This window comes from Sesamum indicum, linkage group LG6, assembly GCF_000512975.1.
Source record: "Sesamum indicum cultivar Zhongzhi No. 13 linkage group LG6, S_indicum_v1.0, whole genome shotgun sequence".
NCBI classification, from domain to species: Eukaryota; Viridiplantae; Streptophyta; class Magnoliopsida; order Lamiales; family Pedaliaceae; genus Sesamum; species Sesamum indicum.
Genome location: NC_026150.1, coordinates 5,177,982 through 5,200,738, shown reverse-complemented (window position 1 = coordinate 5,200,738; position 22,757 = coordinate 5,177,982). Strand labels below are relative to the sequence as shown.

At 33.5% G+C, this 22,757-nt stretch overlaps 4 protein-coding genes across 10 annotated transcripts in view; 2 read left to right on the top strand and 2 right to left on the bottom strand.

The window, feature by feature from the left end:
- Positions 1–595, bottom strand: part of LOC105163798 (ubiquinol-cytochrome-c reductase complex assembly factor 1) — a 4,695-nt gene extending 4,100 nt beyond the window's left edge. Inside the window, exons 1-2 of the mRNA XM_011082272.2 lie at positions 309–595; positions 19–191 (exon numbers count right to left, since the gene is read on the bottom strand). Coding sequence (XP_011080574.1) covers positions 19–177 — 159 coding nt within the window. The 5' untranslated portion in view covers positions 178–191; positions 309–595. The remainder of the gene's footprint in view (positions 1–18; positions 192–308) is intronic.
- Positions 1,801–11,710, bottom strand: LOC105163797 (diphthine--ammonia ligase). Of its 6 annotated transcripts, none has more exons than XM_020694770.1 (13): positions 11,282–11,708; positions 11,122–11,193; positions 9,281–9,360; positions 7,847–8,072; positions 7,725–7,757; positions 7,361–7,443; positions 7,209–7,281; positions 6,650–6,995; positions 6,154–6,485; positions 4,097–4,440; positions 3,480–3,831; positions 2,303–2,567; positions 1,801–2,196 (listed from the first exon to the last, which is right to left on the bottom strand). In XM_020694770.1, exons 1-12 carry the CDS (start codon positions 11,357–11,359, stop codon positions 2,352–2,354), a joined length of 2,235 nt encoding a protein of 744 aa, XP_020550429.1. In that variant the 5' UTR covers positions 11,360–11,708; the 3' UTR covers positions 1,801–2,196; positions 2,303–2,351. The 6 variants fall into 6 exon arrangements, with proteins under 6 accessions (XP_020550429.1, XP_011080572.1, XP_011080571.1 ...); XM_011082270.2 differs by having other exon boundaries at positions 2,084–2,567; positions 11,282–11,449; positions 11,574–11,710; XM_011082269.2 differs by having other exon boundaries at positions 2,084–2,567; positions 11,282–11,449; positions 11,535–11,708.
- On the top strand, positions 14,877–18,671 carry LOC105163969 (probable phosphopantothenoylcysteine decarboxylase). 2 transcript variants are annotated; one of them, XM_020695087.1, is made up of 3 exons: positions 14,877–14,990; positions 17,321–17,667; positions 18,046–18,671. In XM_020695087.1, the coding sequence occupies exons 2-3, from the start codon at positions 17,323–17,325 to the stop codon at positions 18,334–18,336; spliced, it is 636 nt and encodes a 211-aa protein (XP_020550746.1). In that variant the 5' UTR covers positions 14,877–14,990; positions 17,321–17,322; the 3' UTR covers positions 18,337–18,671. The 2 variants fall into 2 exon arrangements, with proteins under 2 accessions (XP_020550746.1, XP_020550745.1); XM_020695086.1 differs by lacking the exon at positions 14,877–14,990 and adding an exon at positions 15,050–15,274.
- LOC105163968 (disease resistance protein RPP13-like) overlaps positions 22,441–22,757 on the top strand; it is a 3,299-nt gene continuing 2,982 nt past the window's right edge. The window contains exon 1 of the mRNA XM_011082505.2: positions 22,441–22,659. Within this exon, the coding sequence (XP_011080807.1) occupies positions 22,441–22,659 (219 nt within the window). The remainder of the gene's footprint in view (positions 22,660–22,757) is intronic.

Sequence of the window (22,757 nt, the reverse complement as noted above, 5' to 3'; positions counted from 1 at the left end):
AATTTGAAAGTCCCATACCTCAGGTTTAATAGTGTCGCATTCAGCATTGGGCTCCACCGCAGCCGAAACCTTAGCATAATTCCGAAACTCAAAAACAGACAAATCCCTCCGTGCAAATTCAGTACTCCTCCGCAAATTGCAAATTTGGCCGAAAACTCTGCTCCACCTCGGCGACATTATCACCTGAGTTTCTGCAACAAGGAAAGGACAAAAATAAAAAGCCAAATAAAATAGAACTAACTTCGCAAAATCACAAGAGTTTTGAACTAAAAACTTGATGTAACATCATTAAAACAGGAAATTTCCACCTTCAATCGAGTGATGCTAAGAGGCAATCGAATGCGGGTAATCAATTGATGGGTTTCCAATATTGTGAAGAGAATTAGGGTTTAAATGATCAGTTAAAACTCTATCAGCTGACAAAACCCAAAGCCAAAAGAGAACGATCTAACCAGATTGTCTTACAACGAGAACTACGAAAGAGACAACATCAACACTCTCTCTGCAGAGTACTTTCCGACCAGAAATTGTGGAATATGAATATGCCACGTCGTATTTTTCCGCCATTGAAGTGGGCTTAATTCTTTCAACTTTTTGATCCTGCTTGTGACTAATCCCATAAATTTTATTTTTAGTATACAAATTTTAGTATTAATATTATATTACTATTTGAATAATTATAAATAATTTAATTGTGCTCGAATTTTATTTTTAATATTATTTTTGTATTCACTTGATGGTTTTTATTTATTTTTTTTTATTTTTTCCACAACAAACTTTTTTTCCTTGGATTTTAAATGAAAAATAATAAAATTATTTAAGAAAAAAATATATTTTTGCCATTTTACTTTTATTTTTATATTTGGCTAGTAAAATTATTATATTTTTATTTTTGATACTTTTTACAACATTTATTTTTAATATTTTAAAAAAGTTTTCTTCAATAACCTATTGGGTAAAATTACAACGGGCTTCCACGAGATTTAAGAAAGTTATAAGTACGCCTTATTGTACTTTTATAAAAAAAAAATAAAAAATTATAAAAATCAAACGGAATAGATGAAATTTTTTTAAAAATTATAAAAAATTTATCCACTTAGTCAAAAAAAATTAAAATATTAAAAAAGATATAACTTTTATTCTAATAGAGCATTTTGCTCAGTTCACCACAAAAAATGAATTGAAACTCAACGAAAAATTAACGAATCAGGGTAATCATTGATCGGCCATCAAAATTAAAAAAATATTTATAATTTTTCAAATAATAAAGAGATATTCGTAATTGAGTCAAACTACGCATCCCGCAATTAATTCGGATAACTGGCCCACGACCGTATTGTTTGCAAGGTATGTTCTCCAACTTTATAAATTTTAACAATTTATAAAGATTACAGGGATTTAAAATCTCGCCTCGAAAAAAATTAGGGATCAAAATGAACGATTTGGTGGCAATATATAAGGACAAAATGTATAATTTAGCCGACGATAAGTTTACTATTTAGAATATTTGATCCTTAATACAATGTTTCATCCTTGAGAAGTGTTGTTGTTGGTATCAAGAAATGGGTTTCACCTTTCATTTTACTGCTATTTCAATCAGCTTATAAGCTGAAAAAATAAATTTTCCAAGTCAATGGGATATTTTTATAAAAATCACAAAGCATTTGTAATAATAATTTCTTATTTAATATTGGTAAAATTGAAGGAAAATATATTAAAATCTAAAAATAAAATAATAGTTCCTTACTTTAAGTTTTTGGAATAGTATAAACTCTTTTTCTACAAAAAAGTACAACCCCACAACACTCTCCTAGGAATCGGTTTACAACCATCTAAAATAAGGTCCTATTGTTAAAAATAAACTGAAAAAAGTATTTTCCACGCTTTTGAATCATCTAAGTTAAATTGATTTAAACCAAAAGGCTACAGTATCTCTCTACAAATTTCTATAGCTTAGCAATAAATAATCAAAGACAAAAGGTATGTAAAGACAAAAGGTATGTCATTAATTTACATAACAATAACTTGGATTTTGAAAATATGGATCTTGGTAACACTATTCATCTGGTGTTTTATCGTACTCATTCAACCTCCCATATTGCTCCACCTTTAATCACCCATCAAAAATAGAACCATATAATCGACCCAGTTCAATTACAGAGTGAATACAAATATCATTTTGCCAAGTATAGTTGCCTGAAATAAGGGAGCTTCTCAGAGCAATTCGTAGATATATAATGCATACTGTGCCTGGTGTACGTGTGCGCATGTATCTTCTATGTTTGGACTAGTGATTTGTTACCTGATCAATATGTATAAAGTAGATAGCTCAACCAACAAAAGAACTCTGGCTAAGATTTCCTGGCAAATAGCTCACACGTAAGTATGTTGTCTAAGGATGTTGCTGACCTCCCAGCACCCAAGACGGGAACAAGGTTGAAGAATGACCCTTTGTCACTGTCGATTCTCCTGCTCATCTCCCCAAATTCATTGAATGCATTGGTGAAGATTGTTGACAATGTTTCATGGCTGGCGTGAGGACTTGCTATGAAATAGATCCGCAAATTCTACAAACAATAAGATATCAATGAGAAACGTCTGGAAGGGTTCGAAATACCAACAGCATATAGAAGCCCAGAAGAAGCAGAACAAGGGTAAATATTTGCAATGGAAGGTCAACACATCCAGACAGTAGACCGAATCATAAAAGTGTCGATTAGCAAGGAGAAGCCCCACATAGATTAAATCATCGGGAAGCATACCGAGACAGACTCAGAAACATATTGGCCATCAGATATTGTTTTAAGAATATTGCCAGGAAAATTATTCATTTGTGCATGGCTAGGCCAAGAACATAGTCTTCCTTTAATATGCAGCTATTTTGGGACAGGTACATTGGTGTAGTCACGTCAACTATATTGCAAGGCCATGCGAAATGATGAAAATATAAGTAAGAAACACCAAGAAGTTAAGGTTAATAGTTAAAAAGAAAAGAATGCAGAAAAAATGGGAACAAAGCATTGCATAGGAAATTATGTGTATCTATTAATATGACATGAAACCTTCAGCACCCTCACCTTCTCTTCAGTTAGCTGATAAAGTTTCTATCAGTAAATACCATAAACTTATCTAACCATAGGTTTCCCTTAAAAATATCAGGATATATTGTAGGCCTTTATCGCCAGACAAACAGTACTTAGACGGGAGAGAAGGTGATGGTGCTGAACTAAAGACAAGGAATCTGAACAATTACGTTTAGACATGGACAGATACTTTACTAAATAAAAAAGTGAATACATATAGATAACACCACAATATTGTCTCCACTATGCAGACAATAAAAGTAGCATCTTGAGAAAAATAAGTAGCTGTAGAAACACAAAACTATAAGTAGAAAAGATGCATAACCATAAAACAAAGCAGAGGTAGACAAGAAACCATCACAAGAGAAAATTGACGACAGTGAAGAGAAAACTAACCATTACATCATCCCAAGAGAAATCATTCTCCAAAAGAACTTTATCAAGAAGATAGATGCAGAACTCTGCCATCCTTACAGCTTGTTTTTCAGTATTAACTTTACATTGTGATTCAGCATAAGCAGAGTCAGTGGTCTGAGGACATATCTTTCCTGCAATTTCCTGTGTGACAGATATGACAGCCGTACACAATCTTCCACTAATGATACACTTCTGAAGACAATTATTATGCCAGCTTTCATGCTGAAATCCCCAATACACTTCTCCCATGGATAGGTCTTTTTGGGTGACACCAGGAGAAGTCTCTATATTCTCCCCACAGTAAAGCAAGGGTTTTACTTCCACTGAAGCTCTGTACAAACCCAAATAATCAGTAAAACAGAAAGACATAACCATATCTTTTGATTTTAGCTACACACTGAGTTAATTTAGCATTATTAGCGTGTACCATAAGCCCACAGTAATGCCATCACAAATGCTTGAAAAAAAATGAATCTGATGATTTCTTAATAATTAATTCATTTTTTTTAATACACATAGAAATTTGGGAATGATTTGTATTGATGGCTGCATATGATGTAATGATAAACTCATAAGCACCGGAGTAGGAAGTTCACCTCTTTGGCAGATCAGGAACAAGAACGTATAAAATAACAGGATCATTCACTACAGGCATACTGGGCCTCCTTCCACTATTTAACCGCAGCTTCATTTGTGCAAGACAGACATCCTTCTGATCCTCAATGGCAATTCTGTCTGATGAATTTACAGATACCGAACAGAAAATGACAAGGGAAACAGCAGAAGTGGATATTGAACAGTTGAAACATTTTGCGACAGCTTCACTGTTCGTTAGTGCCTGTTGAAACTCATGTGGGGGACCTTGATCACAAAGCAACATTGTTGGTGGGTCAAGCCCCAACTGGCCAGCCATATATAAAACATCCTTATGCACTGTTGCCTGAAAAGTATGCATAAAAAATGAGGAACGCAATGAAAGTTGCAAAGAGAGTTCACTAGTTTCTAACCATGAAAAACACATAAAAAACGAATTATACATTCACATATATTTTAGGTCCTTGCCACAAAGAGTTTACTTTGTAAGGTACTAAACGGACAAGAGGACAAGCTAAATTTTGCAGAATTAAGAATCCCATCCAAAACTAAATTTATGCAGGATACATACAGGATATTTAAGTCACTAAAGGTTGAAGAAAATGAAAATAAAAGTGTGATATTTTCAGGACCATCAATGAACTTATTGCAGATCCTCATCTTTAAAATGGTGTTTGTAACAGTTATTAACACATCAAATTCCAATTAATTCCAACCTTATGGTTTCACTTTGCAAAATTGCACTGACATCATTCATCAATGATGAAAACAACTTGTAACAGAAGAATACAATAATACATATTATATACACACACTTATACGTTGACTCAGCACATATCAATAGAAACATGATTGCCAATTCATGTATTGGAAAGAGATGTTAAAAGTTCCATGTAATTTTAGGAGGAAACATGAGTAGTATAGCAAATATATCATGAACTATTTTTCCTCCAATTGCAACTTGAATGTGGAGGCCCCTGAGTTTAAGAATGGGCTATTGAATAGCATACTGCATACACAATCCTAAGAACTTATTTGGAAGGCACTAACAAAACAATAAATACAAACAAAATCATATGTACAAAGTTAAACTTCCATTAACTGAATAACATCATTCAGAAAAATCTTTACCCATCTTTTTCTATTCAATAATGGTAATATGGTGCTCATCATCTGGAATTTTCAAGAAGAAAGCAGCGGTTGACTAATACTGTTCTACTGTTGACATGTTGTGGTTATACTGAATTGGTTGTAGGTAACATCGCCATGAAGACTATTAGATGGATGGATGAATGGATGAGCATCAAAAAGGAAGTTGCACATCCAAATGAAACACCAGCCCCTTAAGAAAGCAAAATAAGGTGTGACCAAGGAGGGAGTAGCTTCTCTTACACGAGATTTGTGAAGATAGTAGACTGAATGGCGATGTCTAGTGATTTCATTCTCTTGTCAGCCATGTATGGTTGACAAATCAGAAAAGCCGATCGCTTCCAATATGAGGTCATTAAAGGAGATGAAATATTGAAACTTGTCAGACTAAAGGATCCCCTCCTCAATATGATAGCATAAATTAAATAAAAATCAAAATATCATCTTTGTAAGTAATGAAGAGAGAACATTTGGGAGGGCATATACAAGCAAGTACGTTAAGCACACGCACACACATGTGAAATGGAGGTTCGGGGGGGATGTTTAAAAGGGACAAAATATTAATTAACCTGAATCTTGGTCCTAGTTCTTAACAGGTTATAAACTCCAGTGGTTGCCTCAAGACCTGGATAATGTTCCGTTTCTTTGGTTAAGTACAGACGACACTCGCCGATCACATAATAGTATGAAATTAAGAACTTGAGGTTCATCATATGTGATATGTATGAGAATGGATTGGTAGGGAAAAACACCACCAACTAAATAAACTCACAAGTTAGAATGCAGAACAATCTCAGAAGTTAAAAAATGCAAATATACTACAGAATGAACTTGCTGGCTACCAAAGTATACTTACCAAGTGATAGGAGAAATAAAATATAACCAGAATCCACATTAAATGATGTATTACCTGGCTGTATGGACCGATACAACTAGGAGCCCACTCAGAAATACTTTGGACGTGCAAAACATTCTTAGTATTATCATTTGATACTAAGACTTCAATATATGCCCTCCCCAAACCAGCTTGCAATAGAGGAAGTTCTATTGTGGAACGTGATGGTACACCAAACCAACACTTCTCTTGAGTAATGAATTTTACATATTCTTCATTTGCTGGTGCAAACTCATTCATATCAGCAATATAAAGGTGTATATAAAGAACATTCTCCCAAGAACAATTATATTCCATAAGCAGCAATTCAATTCTTGTTAAAACCACCTTCAGATCCTCCCGCAAATCTGTCGATTTAAGAAGATGAAAGCACAGAGAAATGAACATCCAAGTGAAAGATATATCTCAACTAGAATAAAAACAAGGAGAAGAACTAAATAAAAGAGAACACGCATATCGGAAATCTACCACTTGCTCACCCACTATCTTTCTGTCATAACTTAATACATACCTGCTGAGGTTTTAGAGGCATCCTGCAACCAGCAAGCAATGGAAATAGTACTATCCTTCCTGGATTCTGAGATGTGAATATCATGTTGTGTATCTAGTGCTAAGTCAGAAATCACATCATTTTTTTGATTTGGGGCTTCACAGGTATCTTGGCAATCTCCCAACACTTCACATACTGAATCGAATTCCCCCAGAGTTACCTCATAACTTTTGTCATTATCACAAGCAGACAATGAAACCAACTTGTTCTCCAAATGATATTCCATGGGATGCAGGACCCCTACAGGAGCAATTTGATCCGATGAATGTAAGACAACTTGAAATTTATCCAGCACAATTCGAGCATTCTGGAAAAGATCTATAAGTTAATACTTTGAATACAATGAAGGAAAGTAAACAAGCTAACTATAAAATATAGTAAATGTTTTATTAGAAACCACAAAATCACAAGCTGAATCAGCAGCAAAGAAGCATAGACATTATACATGTATCACCACTCACCTCATAACGAATATTCAAAACTTTAATAAGATCAAAATGACAGGGATAGGTAAGCATACCTTGAAGAGCGGACAGTCTAGAGTTAAAGTTTCATATTCTCCCCCTTCACCACATACGTTTATCCCATACAACCTACAAATAAACCAGTAAAACAATAATTGCTGTTAAGATTAAATACCAAAGACCATAAGAGATGAGTTGGCTAACATACTCTTTTAACTTGTGAAGATGGACCTCTACATGTGTTATTTCCTTCCCCAAGTGCTTTGAGGGGTCCAACCCTATGGCTGCAACCTACAAAAAGGGAAAGTAATGAATCCATTTTTGCTAAAGAAGTAAGCATAACCACATACAGTCAGTCAAACTGCAGATAAATCAAAGATGACTTTGTCAAGGTTATTGCTACAGAAAAATAAAGAACTATAATTTAGGACATATATCCATTAAGATCATACGTTAAGAAAATCTGCATAACAAGTACTGAAGACCAGAAGACTGCATATAAAATGTGCATAAAGGAATTGGATCAAAGACCATTAATCGAATTATTGTGAGAAGCTAAGCACATTTTCTACCTTTACTATGATGGCAACAATTCCACTTCTTATCTGAAACAAAACAAAAGGCAAGATAAGTTAATATCATCGATGACATAATTGCTGTTATCAGAAGCAAACATAGAATTAGCATAGTTTACCATTTGTTGAAGGAGCAATGACTGATCTTGCTTCCACAAATATGCTAAAGAAACAAGCCCCAACCTAGAACATACACTTTCCACACGTAACCTTTGATAGTCAGATGCAATTGCACCTGAGGAAACTGCTGCAACAGAGGGTATCTGGCGCTTTACTTCTTTTAATAGGATAAACATATCTTCAACCTCATCTCCAGGAGTCACATTGTAGCTAAGACTATGATGCCTGTAAAGCCCAAAATAACACAATATTGATTGAAGTGCTTTGAGTATATCATAGCATAGCCTACAGTAGATACATCTCGATTCTTTAGAAACTAACAAGATTAGCATTCATTCTAAGAATTCAGCATTTTCTAGTGAATATGGTTATATGATTACCCAGAAATATCCTTATGTTCTCTTGTACCAGTGGTAATGTCATATGTGTCTCCCTACTGAGATATTTTGGATTTATTCTAGAGCTCATTTGGATGGGGTGAAAGGTGAAGGTAAGAAAAAATGATTGTATAAATGGGTATGTAGATAAATGTACTTGTTTGTTTTAGATCAGTAACGATGTAAACAAAAGGAAGTAAATGAAATCCCTCCAGGCATCCGAAAGAAGCCCTAGTAAATAGGTAGTAGACTATGTTTCAGTAGATGTCACTCACAACAACATACAGGGTGGGTGGTTGTTCATGGTTTCTTAATAGTTAGCATCTCTAAGCTCTTCTTTCCGGATTCTTTCAACCCTTCAGTGCGAATCAAACATCAAATCCTGGTTTACTTTCAGAAATGTATCGACTGTGAAAAAATGAGGCCTGACTGTTGTGACGCAAAGAAATGGGTTGCATGTGGGGTAAGAGATTGCATGTCTTGGCTCGAATTAAGGAGATGAGATTAGATCATTTGGGCATGAATAAGACTCACATGGGATAAATGAATGGTAAACAAATCAAATTCATAGTCAAAACTATTTCGTAATTGAAATATAAAATAACACTAAACACTAATATAGTTATATTAAGATAGGAAAATATTCAAAACTCACTAAAAAGTCACAAGTCACCTTAAAAAAGAAAACAAGAAAAAATATTAGGGTCAACCTTGGTGGAAATAAGCATTTGAGCCGACCGGCATGCCTTGAGTTGATAATTTGCATTTGAAAATTTGAAGTTGAACTTTATTAAATCATGCTGAAAAAGCTAGTGACCAACGCAAACATTTGCACCTCTGTATAACACCATAGCCATGTCCATTCAAAATCATAAAGCCAATGAAATAGCAATAGCTTAAAACAATATGCTATCAATCACAGAGGAGTAAGTTTATCAAGGATGAAGGACATGTGTTTTCTTTGATATCTAGTCAAACACAAAAAGTATATTTAGCTTCCCCAACGTAAAGGTTGGATATCAGTTATACCAAAAGATTCCCACTCAAAGGGCTTGCCTGGTGGATCCTTGAATCCGTCTCCGAAATAACGGAATCCCCATGCATTGCGCATAGCTAACAACTATCTGGTGGCCCACCTGCAGAAGTCATCCAACACCTAATTAATTAGAACATAATAGAAGAAGAAATATTGATTCTAAACTTGTAGAAACAAACCAAAGGCAGCAAGTTATAGAACTGCACAAATATCCCCAGAGAAATCACAGTTAATATAGCTAAGCAATTATTGCGAGAGTAACTTCCACGACTTTAATTGAACAACACAAGAAAGGGAAAAGATATGTGTAGCAACTGAAAAACTCTAACCACATCTCTCTAATCAAGGTTCATCTTTCATATTGAAGTCTATAAAGACTATTGTGGAAATTATCCACCATTCCATTGTATCCTGTTATTAGTCATTCCCTTTTCATATTCCAGCATAGACATGAAAATTGGGCACTACAGCTGCGGAACCTGCGCTTCTTGCAATTTACTCGCACAGAAAGCGAGAAAATGGCAGGCTTTGTTCAAGGATATTTGTTTTAAGATAAGTGCGAATTTCAGTTAAAAATTCAATGATCAAGCAATAGAAATAGAAGAGAACCTCTACCCTCTTCAGTTCGAGTAAAATTTTTAGACACTATGATGCATGGTTAAGGAAACAATACAATAGAAACCCAGGATATGTTAATTCTCAAAGAGTATTGGATAGAGCACAGTTTGAAATGACTCTTTATATATAATAATATGCATGAGCATCATACATATTTATAATATATTTATCTATAGGAAATCAAATTAATATAATATAAGAACACAAATAAAATGATTCAAGCTTATTAAATGTTTTCTAGTTTTATTTGTTGAAATTCTTGGTATATGACTAGACTTCAAATTTTTTAAATACAGTAAATGCCAAAAAGATTATGATACTAAACCAATGCAAACACACGTGTGTGTGCATACAATAAAATTTCAAAAGTACTATAACATCAATACTGTGAACTACAAGACCATAGACCTAAAGTTGTTTTATTAATTAAGTACTTTCCTCTTAATCTTGTAACGGTTGAGCTCATATTTTAATTGAGAAGATCAAGTCGAATGATCTTCCCTGACCCAGGTCCCAAACCGAAAATGGCTCATAATTAGGGTTATGTAGGTTGCTCAGGTGGGACAGACTTGGAATCACACATAAAGGTGGAGATCCATGTCTTTTTTGGCATTTTGCCTTTAAAGGGAGTGCCTTTTGGTAACAATATCTTTTTCCCACATCAAATATATCACGGAAGATAAAGAATTTAAAGTATTATTGTTATCCAAAAAAAAAATTGGGACAACTTTTATTTTTAACTTCAACTACAAAATTTTAAAGCATCACAAAACACCCTATTGTAAAAGCAAATAATACTTCTATATATTTGTTTCTCTTCTTCCTTTTTTTTTTTTTTGGCTCTTAGTTTCCAATACTACAGTTCAATGTATGCAACGCGTATCAGCCCCTGTCTCCTACCTGTGCCCCCTATCCACCTATCCAGAGAATATTCAGTACCATAGAGGACCCTTTTTATGAGTGTTCTAGCATTTTAGGGAATGCATCATGGATTGCCAATGATGTGAATTTTTTTAGCCACCCACAGTCCTCACACACACACATGTAACCAACTGCATAAAAGGATGTGATCCAGCAAACGCTAGCAAACAAAATTCATCCATTAAAATTTCTAAAATAAGGGACCCTAAGTCAAATCCAACAGGAAGAAGATGCAACTCGCCCATATTTTACTCTTTTCATCCATCAAGTATACATACTGCAAGGAAAAAATAATAAAAGTTGAATGAATGCAAAGACTTACTGTTTGATACATGTAACTATCAAGCTCATCTTGTGCTTCATCAACCGGCATCAAATTCGCCAGGGCTACTATCTGAAACCACAATAAATAATTAACACCCAAGAATTTGTCTTCCGAACTAATCCATTCACACTTATACGCAGATATGACAAATGCAAACCTCGTGGCCGTATTCTTGGCACTTCATCATCGCATAGCAACTGTCCTTACCGCCGCTGACCAGCGCCACCACTTTCATTGTTGCAGCCACCTGCTGTTCCCACCGGTAGAGTTGGCTAGGGTTTCGGCTAGCAAGCACTACCTTTCTTCAATTTCAACTCCTCTGTAACTGGAAGAAAAGAGAAGTTGAAGTTGAAGTAGACAAACCTAATCCAAAACCCTATAAATTTCTTCAAAACAAACACTTCTTTTACCCTACACGTTCAATTAAAGCACACCCACTGACACTCAACTCAAGAAGCTCGTTGATGGCGGAAATCAGACAACAAGGAGGGAAGATTGAGGGTTGAGGTGTGGGGATGGAATGCTGCTGAGGAGTTTATCTTGCCCTATTGTGGGGAAAGTTGTTCTACATACACTGCATCTAGGTTGAGCTATTATTTTTTTAAATTTTAAACTTTATTATTACTATTTTTATATTGATCTATGTTTGGAGTTTTTTGTTTTGTAAAATTAGAAAAACAAAATAAGTTTATTTTATTTGTAAAATAATTATATTTTCACCCCTTAAATATAGTTTATTTATACAACAAATTCATACTTTGTTGTATAATTACAAAACCATCCATGTCAACCAAAGTTCAGGATAGTTTGTGCAATGAATAATTTTTTGTGGGTGTATCTCTAATTTTGCAAAAAATAGATGTGATAAATGATATTGATGGATAATAAATAAATAAGTCAAATAACAATATATATAATTATTTTTTTACTTTTTAGAGATTAAAAATCACTGTTTATTATCAAATTATATTTTGTCTATATGATTTTTTATGTACCGATATATGATCTTGATTGTAGATTTGTTGGACTATACACATTATTAAGATTGTGTTTAAATGAAAATTCATTTACTAAAAAAATTAACTAAAATTTATAAAGATATCAAGTCACTGACATAGTGAATTATACTTAATTCAAAATATTTATTTGATGTATTCAATTAAAAATAAAAAATAATGTATTATTTAATAAAAACTAAATCAAAAAATTAATTAATCTTCAATGTTCATTAAAAAAAATTGGTAGAAAATTCACTTTGAAAAAGATGGAGGAAAAAATAATATTTTTTAGTTTATTTTAATCAAAAGCATATATTATAAATCAATTGTAGTTATTATGTCTATTTTAATCAACATATATTAGAAATAATAAAATTTATATTTAGTCAAACCAAATCAATTACAGAGCAAGTGTGATATTACTCTATGATTGGGCACTTTTCCTTAACTATACACTAATCACACGGCAAGTATAATTACATTACACTTCCTATATAATCAATTTAAATTTGGTCGAATCAGGTCCGCACACTAAGTGCAACAATTGCATCTAACCATTGAAATCATCCCAACAACCACACAAGAAATTCTGCAGTATCTATTGCTGCAAGCTGCCACCAAATCAAGCGTAAGTGCATAACATATCATGACATCCATTGAACCATTGATTTAAGATTTTACTAGAATAGGTTTCTGAATGCGAATTAAGTATAAACACTCCCATTGATCAGCAGAAAACAGACTATATAGCAAGAAAAAAATTCCCTATAAATTAAAATTATATAATTAGGCGATGCCAATATGAGGAAGTTGGAGATAAAAACTACAAGGCAGCATCCATCAACGAAGACGAAGAAGGAGGTGAGCACCGCTAACATAGTGGATGTAGTGGAGGAGGCGATGCGGTTTGGGTGAACGTGTAACAAAAATCGGCAGCTCAAAATGGGGCTAGTTGTAGACGGTGGTGGCGATAGAGGAGGCCGGGACAGGTGATATAGTTAGGGATTAGGTTAGGTAGCTACAAGCAAAGAAGCGATTGATGTGCATGAAATATGAAATCGAGAGAGAGACGGTGATTGTGATGGTCATAAGTTTTTGGATAACTGTTGGATTAATGGGTGAAAACCGAACACAAAATTTAATTTATATTTTTTAATGAGATTGGATCTAGTCTAACAATTTTTCTGTAGGTTTGGATATGAGTTTCGACATGGCTAAACTAAAGCATGAGATGCCAATGCTAACGAAAGTTCAACTCAACCTCAACCAAAATTAAGGGTGGCATTTTTTTTTACAAAACATCCAAATCAACAGATCGGATCGTTTTTATATGATTTATCTTCCAAATTGAATCCTAAATTTAAAATAAAGCTCACCACCTTATTGGTCTAATTTTGATTTATAATTAAAAAAATATCAAAAATCGAATTACACCGTTACGTATATAATTAATTCTTTAAAATATATATAAAATATAAATTTAATTAATTATTTAAAAAATTTCAAATTCAAATTATAAAAGAAAGTTTATATATTATCAAAGGATCTCATTGCAAAGTTCATTTTTGCAAAATTTAAATTTGGGCTCAAAAAAAAAAAGGTTTAAATTTCAAGATAACAAACCAAACATAATAGAATTTCCCCCATCCTGTATGAGCTCGTTTACTTCAAGTGACGGGATTAGGTCAGTACAGACTAATGATGGATTAAATATAGGATGAAATTCATGTAGATGGTGGTTACAAATCCAACTCGACGGGTGAATTTGCAATCACTATTTAAAAAACTAGTAGTAGTGGCATTAGCCATTAAACACGAGCCAGACAAAATAAAAGTAAACAATTAATTAGTCATATTTAAATGGGATATCAAGCATAATCCTGAAAAGTAAATGGAGCCTAAGTATCTAACTTTAATTATTTCAAAACTTGTTATATTTATTATGTAAAGACTTTAGCTACATATATTCTTAAACAATAGTGTATTTGACTTTAAGTAATTCCAATAATCTACTAGTTTTTGTACCAATGAAAGGGTTTTTATTGGATATATTCTTAGTTTTTGTTAGTTTTAATACCTTGTTTTTGTAATAATTGTTGGAATCGTCAAATCATTCGAAACAACAGAAAATCCCACTTTTGATTTTAGTTTTGAAAGTGTTAATTTGAGAAATTATTTTATAAAATTGCAAATGATAATGTAATTGAAAAATAATTTAATAAACTTCAAAATCGCAACGCGATTACCCCTAATAAAAACTACATACGTTTGGCTAATAAGTCTTAACTTAGTTGGCGAAGTTGAGGTTCCATAACCTTAGATGTTATGAGTTCGAACCCCACTGTATGTGTCGGATGTTGTTTCCACTGCATAGTATGTATTGTCTATAATAGTAGGTGTTGGTTAGATTTAGTTTATTTAATATTATTGATCAGTGTATGAATGCTATAATGATCTATGTTGGATATGTCGATTAATTATAAGTAATTTATTTTAATTAATGATCGACAGTAATGAGTATAATCGATTTATTTTAATTAATAATAATTTATTACTGGTATTTAAAAAAAAAAAAAAAACAAACAAATCCATATACGTTTGTGAAAGGGAGGCTTCAGCTGAGAGCAACGACGACGTTTGTCAAACAATCCAGGTGGACGAGTAGCGGAATCACCCGCCAACGCCATAACAGAATTTGTTTTCAAATCCCATTTCCGCAGTTGTCTTTTTACTTCTTTTTTTCCTGTCGCTGGACAATAGTATGATATTCTCTCCACTTTACAAATCCTACAGAAATCAGTTCGACACCATCATCTTTTGCTACTCTCTCGTGTTATTCTGATGATAATCTGACACCAGTCCGGTGAGGTGACCTCTCGATTTCTATTCTTTATCTCTCCCCCTCCTTTGTCCTTTGACTTTCTTTCTTATCTCTTAGTTAGCCAGGCAATGACAATGAATTCTGGTAAACTCGTATATAGAAGAATTTCGTTATCTTGATCTCTCATACAATTTCACCTTTTTTTGATTTAACCTTTCCTTCGCCCGATTCTCTCCCTCGTCCTAACGGTTCCTCATCTCTCTTCCGCCCCAGAGTCTATCACAAAGGAAGCAAGAAAGAGAGACCAGAAAGACGATTTTTTTTTTTTTTGGTAATATTTGCGCGATTTGTTTAATATTAGCAGTAAAATAGCACTATCTCGTTCGTGTCGGAAATTGATTCATTGATGTTATCTTTAACTTTCCTAGTTTTTTTTGGTCCAGTTCATGGATATGATTTGATTTATTCTACTATGCCGCTGCAACGTTTTTGGATCAAATACATCGAGGCAAGGCAATGTTCATGTGTCTGTAATGTGTTTGTTCACTATGATTCGCGGAAATAGCCTCGTGTGGTTGTGTTTTCTACCAAATTTTTTTGTTGTTAAGTGTAATTCGAAAATTTTCACTTTTAAGGTGGTTAGGCGAACAATCTCGAGCTGCTATTTGATTGAATTTTTTTCCCCTATGTTAATGTCAGTTGATTGGTTTTTGCCTTTCATTCACATAGATGCTGGATTTTTCTTAGTTACTATTTTCTGTTTTTTCAGATGCAGTTGGTTTTGTATATATTACTTTGTGGTTTCCCTTCACCATTGTATTTAATTTGTTTGGTGGATCATTGAATAGCATGTTAAGATGTGTGATCGGTTTGATGATATCACATTGAATTATGTTAGTCTAACTGTATGGCCGAAATTCTTCTGTTATCTTAATTTGCATGAAATGGAGGTTTATGATTGTAAGGTTGTAATTTTTATCAATCTTCATAATCATATCCGCAGAAGTTGAGGCATTCTGAAATTCTATCACAGGTTGGGTGATGCGTCGTTTAATCAAATGAAAACTGGCAAACTTAAAGATGTTAATCAGAGTATTATGCAATTTGTTGATCACTATTATATCTCACATAAATTTCCTTAACTCAGCTAAGAGCTCTTCACAAAAATTACAGAAGTAGGCCTATTTCAATCTGGAAAACAGATAGATTTTGGAACCTAATTGCTCCAGTGGTTTGTGCTTTACTTTTTGTTTTAATTTTGGACATCAATTCTGTTTACACTTAGCAGAGAAATTGAGAGCAATAAATTGCAGAAACTTACAATGCACAAAATCTTATTCTTTTCATGATAATGTTCAATAAACTTTTAAATGTAAATAGAGCTTTTGTTTTTCTATTTCTGATTTAGCTGGAGAACATGAAAGATCTGTATGCATGGTGCTTGTGTTATATATCCTTCTCTTGATATGAAATTAAACAAGTAATTTTGGCAAGTTTCTCTAGTTTAATTGTATTAGATTGTTCAGACTTATATTTGACTTAAATGAATGCGTTAGCATTGTTTGTCTTACTGGTGGTTAAGAATGGAGTTTCTGATAATTCCAGTTGTACATTTTTAACCACCGATGGTAATTAAATGCTTTGGAGTATAAAAGTTGAATTTTAATATTACCTTGTGAAAGTTCTCATTCAGAAATTTGCACTTATTGCTTGGGAGAGGCATCATGTAATCTAACAGAAAACCATGAACTTGAAACTGTGAGTGTATTTTACAGTTCACTCACTCTATAAGAAATTTCTTTGTTGATAATATTCATAGCAGTGACCAACAAGCTGCTTCTTGATTATTGAATTAGATCTGTTTGCGTTTCAAGGTAATGATGAAAGGCTTCTAAAATCAGGTTGCTTGCATGTATCGTGCTTTACATCATTTTTAGAAGCCTAATACCATAATTAGCAGATAATTTTAAAATAAAGGATCTTCCTTATGAACTGACATCCTTTCTGAATGGACAGTTGAAGGGCCATCTACCATGTAACATCTTTTAGTTTTCTGTTTTTTTTTTTTTTTTATTGTGGCGCTTGAAGTACTGTCCAGTGACATGTTCGTCTTATCATTTCTTGTATATATATGCACTAAACTAGAGCACTTAAACCACTTGTTCGGCTAGGTCTCACCATAGTCCGACTATAAACATTTTCTAGTATGTTCATCTTATCATTTCTTGTATTTATATGCACTAAACTAGAGCAGTTAAACCACTTGTTCGGCTAGGTCTCACCATAGTCCCAACTATAAACATTTCCTAGTATCTTTTCTTTTTCATTTAGAGCGAACAATAACTTCCGATTTATTTAGATTGTTGTATGTGTTTAGGTATGGCACATCCACAACCTCCAAATCCATACAGGGAACTATCTCGAGCTAAATATGCCCTAAGAACACCTAGGATTGTGGTTGCTGCCTGTGGAACATTGGCAGCATTAAGATTTGCCGATCTCTGCTATTATTTTCATGAATGGGCAGATGTAAAGGCAGTTGCCACTAGGGCAGCGCTGCATTTCATAGACAGGTCATCACTTCCCGGAGATGTTGCTCTTTATACTGATGAGGATGACTGGTCCACTTGGAAGACATTAGGTGATAGTGTGCTGCACATCGAGCTCCGAAGATGGGCTGAAGTTGTGGTTATTGCTCCATTGTCAGCAAACACACTAGGCAAGGTAACATGTTTTACATGTGCAGTATTGTCATTGTGTTAAAAATAGGCTGCAGCTGCTATACATCCGATCATTTCGGGTATATCTATCAATTTGCAGTTAAATGACCTACTGTGTACGTGCGCATATTCTAGCAGACTTTGATGATCAGATTAATAAAAAACTTTTACGAAGGCTTTCTTGAGCTGTACCAATAAACTCCATGTGCAGGTTTTTGGATACTTGTCTATGACTCCATTTCCTTCAGCAAAAAATAATTACTTTGAAAAATTATATCATGGGCTTGATTGGAAGTTCGAGGTGAACATTTCTTTACCACAAATAGTCAAGCATCATCGATCCTTGCTAACTTTGCTCATGTTTATGCACGCCTGTTTGTAGATTGCTGGGGGATTATGTGATGACTTGCTGACTTGCTTAGTCCGGTCTTGGGACTACAGTAAACCACTCTACATGGCACCAGACATGAATCCCTTGACCTGGCAAAGCTCCTTGACTGAACGCCATGTCATGCAATTGGAGGATATTGGGGTTTTCCTTATCCCACCAGTAACTACAAGGTTCCCTAATGGAGATAACGGAACTGGTGCAATGGAAGAACCAACTGGCATCAACTTGACCGTGAAAGAATTCCTAAGATCGCAGGGACAATTGAGGCGGAGCAGCGGATAGTGATCACACTATTGCTAGGGAGACGACTAACTGAGGAAGCATTTCATCCAAGGCAAGTTCTGTCACCTGTCTAGGTTACTAACAACATCTTGTGTTTGTAGATATTGTTTTCCGCCTAGAGCTGCTCAATGCGCACTTAATCTTACTTTTGAATGTTGATAGAAATTACTACACTATCAAACTAGAGGCAGAGTTGCTTCATATAAATCTACTGCAGACTATAGCATGAGAACTGCAGAACTACTCACTCCACCACCAAGTTGGTGAAAACTTCTCTAAATGATATGGACATGCAGAAACATTACTTGCTGTCTTGATATATCTGGATATTACAGTTTGGCTCCAGAGTGCAATTATTAGTTCTCAATGTATTTTCCTCACTCCCTTCTTTTAGAGATTTGTATCTCTTGAGCATGTCCAATAAGATTGCCTTTGCTCCAGAATATATTGGGAAAATCATAACATCATAAGAATGTGAGCTTTAAGCAAGTAGTTCGAAGAATAAGGTGATAGGCCAGATAGCATTGAGGCAACTGTAGAATTAAGTGAGTTTAGGAAGTTCAAAACAAGTAAAGGAAAAGGCAACCCACAGAATTCATATGGTCAACCAATTTACATTATTTTGAGATTCAAGAAGGTAATGTTTGAATTGTATAAGGAATGAAACTTAGTTTAATTTATAGATGGATGTGATGAAATTAATGTAATCTTTAGCACATGCTTATATTCAATCCTCAAACGTTCTAATATGAAACTTGATTTTGACAAAAGATGAGAGGATTCTCTAACTAATTTGAGATTTATGACTTATTGCGCTAAATTATTATAAATTTTCGAGTAAGGTAAAGCTCAGAGCAACAAATAATACGGTTAAAACTCTATCTTACGTTAAAATTACCTTAATTGCTTTGCAAATTAATGTACTTGTGAAATGGTATCAACCAGAGAGAAAAGTTTAGCCATTTTCAGATATTTTGGAGAAGAAATCAAGTTGTTCATTTCATCCGTGAAAAAGAATTACAGCTCTGTTTATATACAAGAAGTCTGTAAACTAACTCTCTAACTCCCTCCACGTGTGCTAACAACTAAAAGCTAACTAAGAAAAACGTAATAGCAATTAAAGAGAAATTGTACAACTAATAAAATTGTGATTGCACTAAATGAAAACAAAAAAATAGTGACACACCTTTACATAGGCGTCTCCTTGTGCTGCTACTCTACTTTTTGATAAAAGAAATCTTACCCTAATCGCTTTGCAAATTAATATATTTCAATATAATCTCGATCTGAACTCTGTCTTAGAGTAAAATTTTATAAGTTTGTTGAAAATTTGATAGTTCATATATAAAAACAACAAATATTCTTATTTTTGTAAGAATGTATATATTTATATTTATATTTAGTGCGAGTATAACATGATATTGGTGTCAGAGCTCCAAAATTGAGGGAATGTCTGGCAAAAAACAAATCCACTGGCAATGGAAGTAGATTTTTCACAATAATTTTGGCACCCAAATTTAATTATAAAATATCGTATTGGTACCTGAACTAACAAATATTTTAAAAAATGCCCAAGTTTAACTATAGATGTTAAACTGAAATACTATTATTTTTTCTTCTTTATTGTGGCGTATATACTTTTTAAGATTCACCAAATTATGATTCTTGCTTCAATCGTTCTTAATTTTTACAGTTTGGTATTTAATTTTTATTTTTGTCAACTTACCATATCAACTTTGCGAAATTTTGTATTTTGTCATTTGTAATTATTTTTCATTTGTCGAAAAAACATCACATACAGTACAAATATGATATTCAAGGGTTGTGTGATGTGATACTTTTTTACATATGCACAACATGTGATGCTTGTCAAGAAGAAAAATCAACTAAAAAACGGTCATATATGGCAAAATACAAATTTCTAACCCCAAATTATTTTGCAAGATGAGTGGCTCAAATGAGTTTATTGAATGGACGTATCATTTCAATCATAAGATTCGTATATTTGGTTAATTAGATATGATCGGATGATAATTGGGTATCATCAATTATTATTTATATATATCATAAATTTATTATGCATCGCACGTCCTAATCAATCACTTATTATGATTTAATTTGATAAGATAAATTTATTTTTTAATTTATCATTTATAATTTTCCGATACTTTGCTCATTTTTTAAAATTTAGAGAGGTATGTAACTCAAATTTCGTGTTTATGAATTTATTGAAACAAGAAAAATATTACAAAGAATTTTTGGATTTATCAAATAACTTGTGGGTACAAGATCTTCAATATAAAACATGATCTTCAATATCAACAACTTCGAAGGTGGAACTTGACGTTTTAATCTCCTTCGATGTTGACTCGAATCTTCAATAACGTTAATTTAGGAGTCTTTTGACTTATTCCTGGATTGAACGCTATGAATTTGGAGAATTTGACTTGAATTTGAATGTTTGTTGGTAGATTTGATGCTCTGATATTCAACAAAGCTGAATTTGTCTCTTGACAACTCGTAGGTCTTTCGATTTTTTCACAAATTAAATGTTGACTTTGGATGATTTCTGCCACAAATGCCTTGATTTTGCTTTGCCATGGATTTCCTTGATTTTCGCTCGACAGAATTTGAGACTTCTTCACTATATTTGTTTTCATTTTCAAATTATCTTTCGGATGAGTCAAAACATACCCAGTGTTTGCCATCATACAAAAACACCTTATTTGAGTGTTTTTAAATATTTTAGCATAAGTACATACATATACATAAATATATATAAAAAAGATATAATTTGACATAACATTAAACATACAATACTTATATTAAATTATCTCCAAAACTATATTCAAACATATATACTACCTCTAACACATACTTATTTATATTTATTTTTCTCTTTCTATCTCCACAAAACTCAACATAAAACTCAGAGAACAAATTCAAACACTATGCTTGAATGCTATTTTGCTTTTGTTTTCGATTGTCTCTTCAATTCTGTGTATCCTTGAATTGTTAGATAACACTCCTATTTATAGTGGTAGGGTAGAAGACTTTTCCATATTTACTTGATGAGATGACCCGATTTGATTAGCCTTTCATTATTTGTTTGGCATATGTTTCCATATGGGCATGATACGATTTTATTTTCAAATTGACTTGCACTTGCTCGATTTAGATGATATGATACACTTATATGACACTTGGCGTCATTTGATTGGTTAGAAAATAATATTAACATCAATTAGTTAACTATTTATTTTAGGAATTAAATTTCCAAAATCTAAATATAAATTAATATTTATATATACTATTTTCTGCATGGCACAAATTTGATATGTCTAGAAGGTAAATTACTAAAAACAAATTCACATGCGAGTGTATTGCCATTTTCAAATAACACAGGAGAGGTAGATTGCATTATACACCTTTATATCATATCACATACTAAAAATAAAATTTCATCCTAATTTCATCTCATTTTTTTCTTACTGAGATGAAATCACAAACAAACTTGTCAAGCGTCCCTTGGGGTGAACTGACGAGTTCATTCGAATGAAAAATCATAACTTTTCAAAGATATATTTTCTAATTGGACATGTCTATTCAACGATATATTTACAATTTCTATAAATAGGTCCTCCCATTCATTTCATTTTACTTTCATCAATTAATTTCATAGCATTCTTTACCAATAAAAGTATTTTGAAAATATAGCTTTTGTACGAGAGTTTCAATATATTTTTTAGATTATTTATTTTCAAAATTTATAGTGCTACTATCTAATTATTAGTCGTGTTATATGTCTTTTTTTTAGTCAAATAACATAACTTTTAACTTGAATTCGTAATACACAAATCCTAAGTATCCCTCAATACGGTAAATCACATGTTGCTAGTAATTGGCGGGACTTGTCTACCCCCACCCCCACCCCCAGTCTTGTCTTGATTCATTTAATAATTGAGGGTGAGGCATCATCGTCCTTCTTGCCTGCTGCTTCCGTCCTCTCTTCCATGAAAATTCCACCACCCTTTCACATCATGGTTGCTGCAAGTCTATGTCCTCACTGACTGACTGCAATACTGACATTCAACAAGTGTGAAAATGGCAGTTGATGCAGTTGCCTCTGTGATACTTCAGAAACTAAGGGATTTGCTCTTAGAGGAGTCGTTTACTAACAACAGAGTGATTGGGAGTCAGCTGAAGGAGATGCAGGAGGCCCTGGAGAGCATGAGGGGCTACTTCATTGATGCTGCTGACAAGGAGACCGACTTTGGAGACATCAAGAAGTGGACTGATGACTATCTTCACCATCTGTACGATGTGGAGGATTCGATCGAGTCGTTTGCGCTTCGCATTACACGCCAGCGCAAACGCCTCGGCTTCCTCATGAACCGTGCTCTCTTCCTCAAGAAATTCAC

Bases quoted from the DNA above. Each gene is read 5' to 3' on its own strand.
- LOC105163797 (XM_011082270.2), bottom strand. From the start codon at position 11,359: ATGAAAGTGGTGGCGCTGGTCAGCGGCGGTAAGGACAGTTGCTATGCG. The intron at 11,194-11,281 runs GTTTGCATTTGT...TTGTGGTTTCAG, and splicing joins GCCAAGAATACGGCCACGAG to ATAGTAGCCCTGGCGAATTT. The intron at 6,486-6,649 runs GTATGTATTAAG...TTAAATCGACAG, and splicing joins TGCCTCTAAAACCTCAGCAG to ATTTGCGGGAGGATCTGAAG.
- LOC105163969 (XM_020695087.1), top strand. From the start codon at position 17,323: ATGGCACATCCACAACCTCCAAATCCATACAGGGAACTATCTCGAGCT. The intron at 17,668-18,045 runs GTAACATGTTTT...GCCTGTTTGTAG, and splicing joins CAGCAAACACACTAGGCAAG to ATTGCTGGGGGATTATGTGA.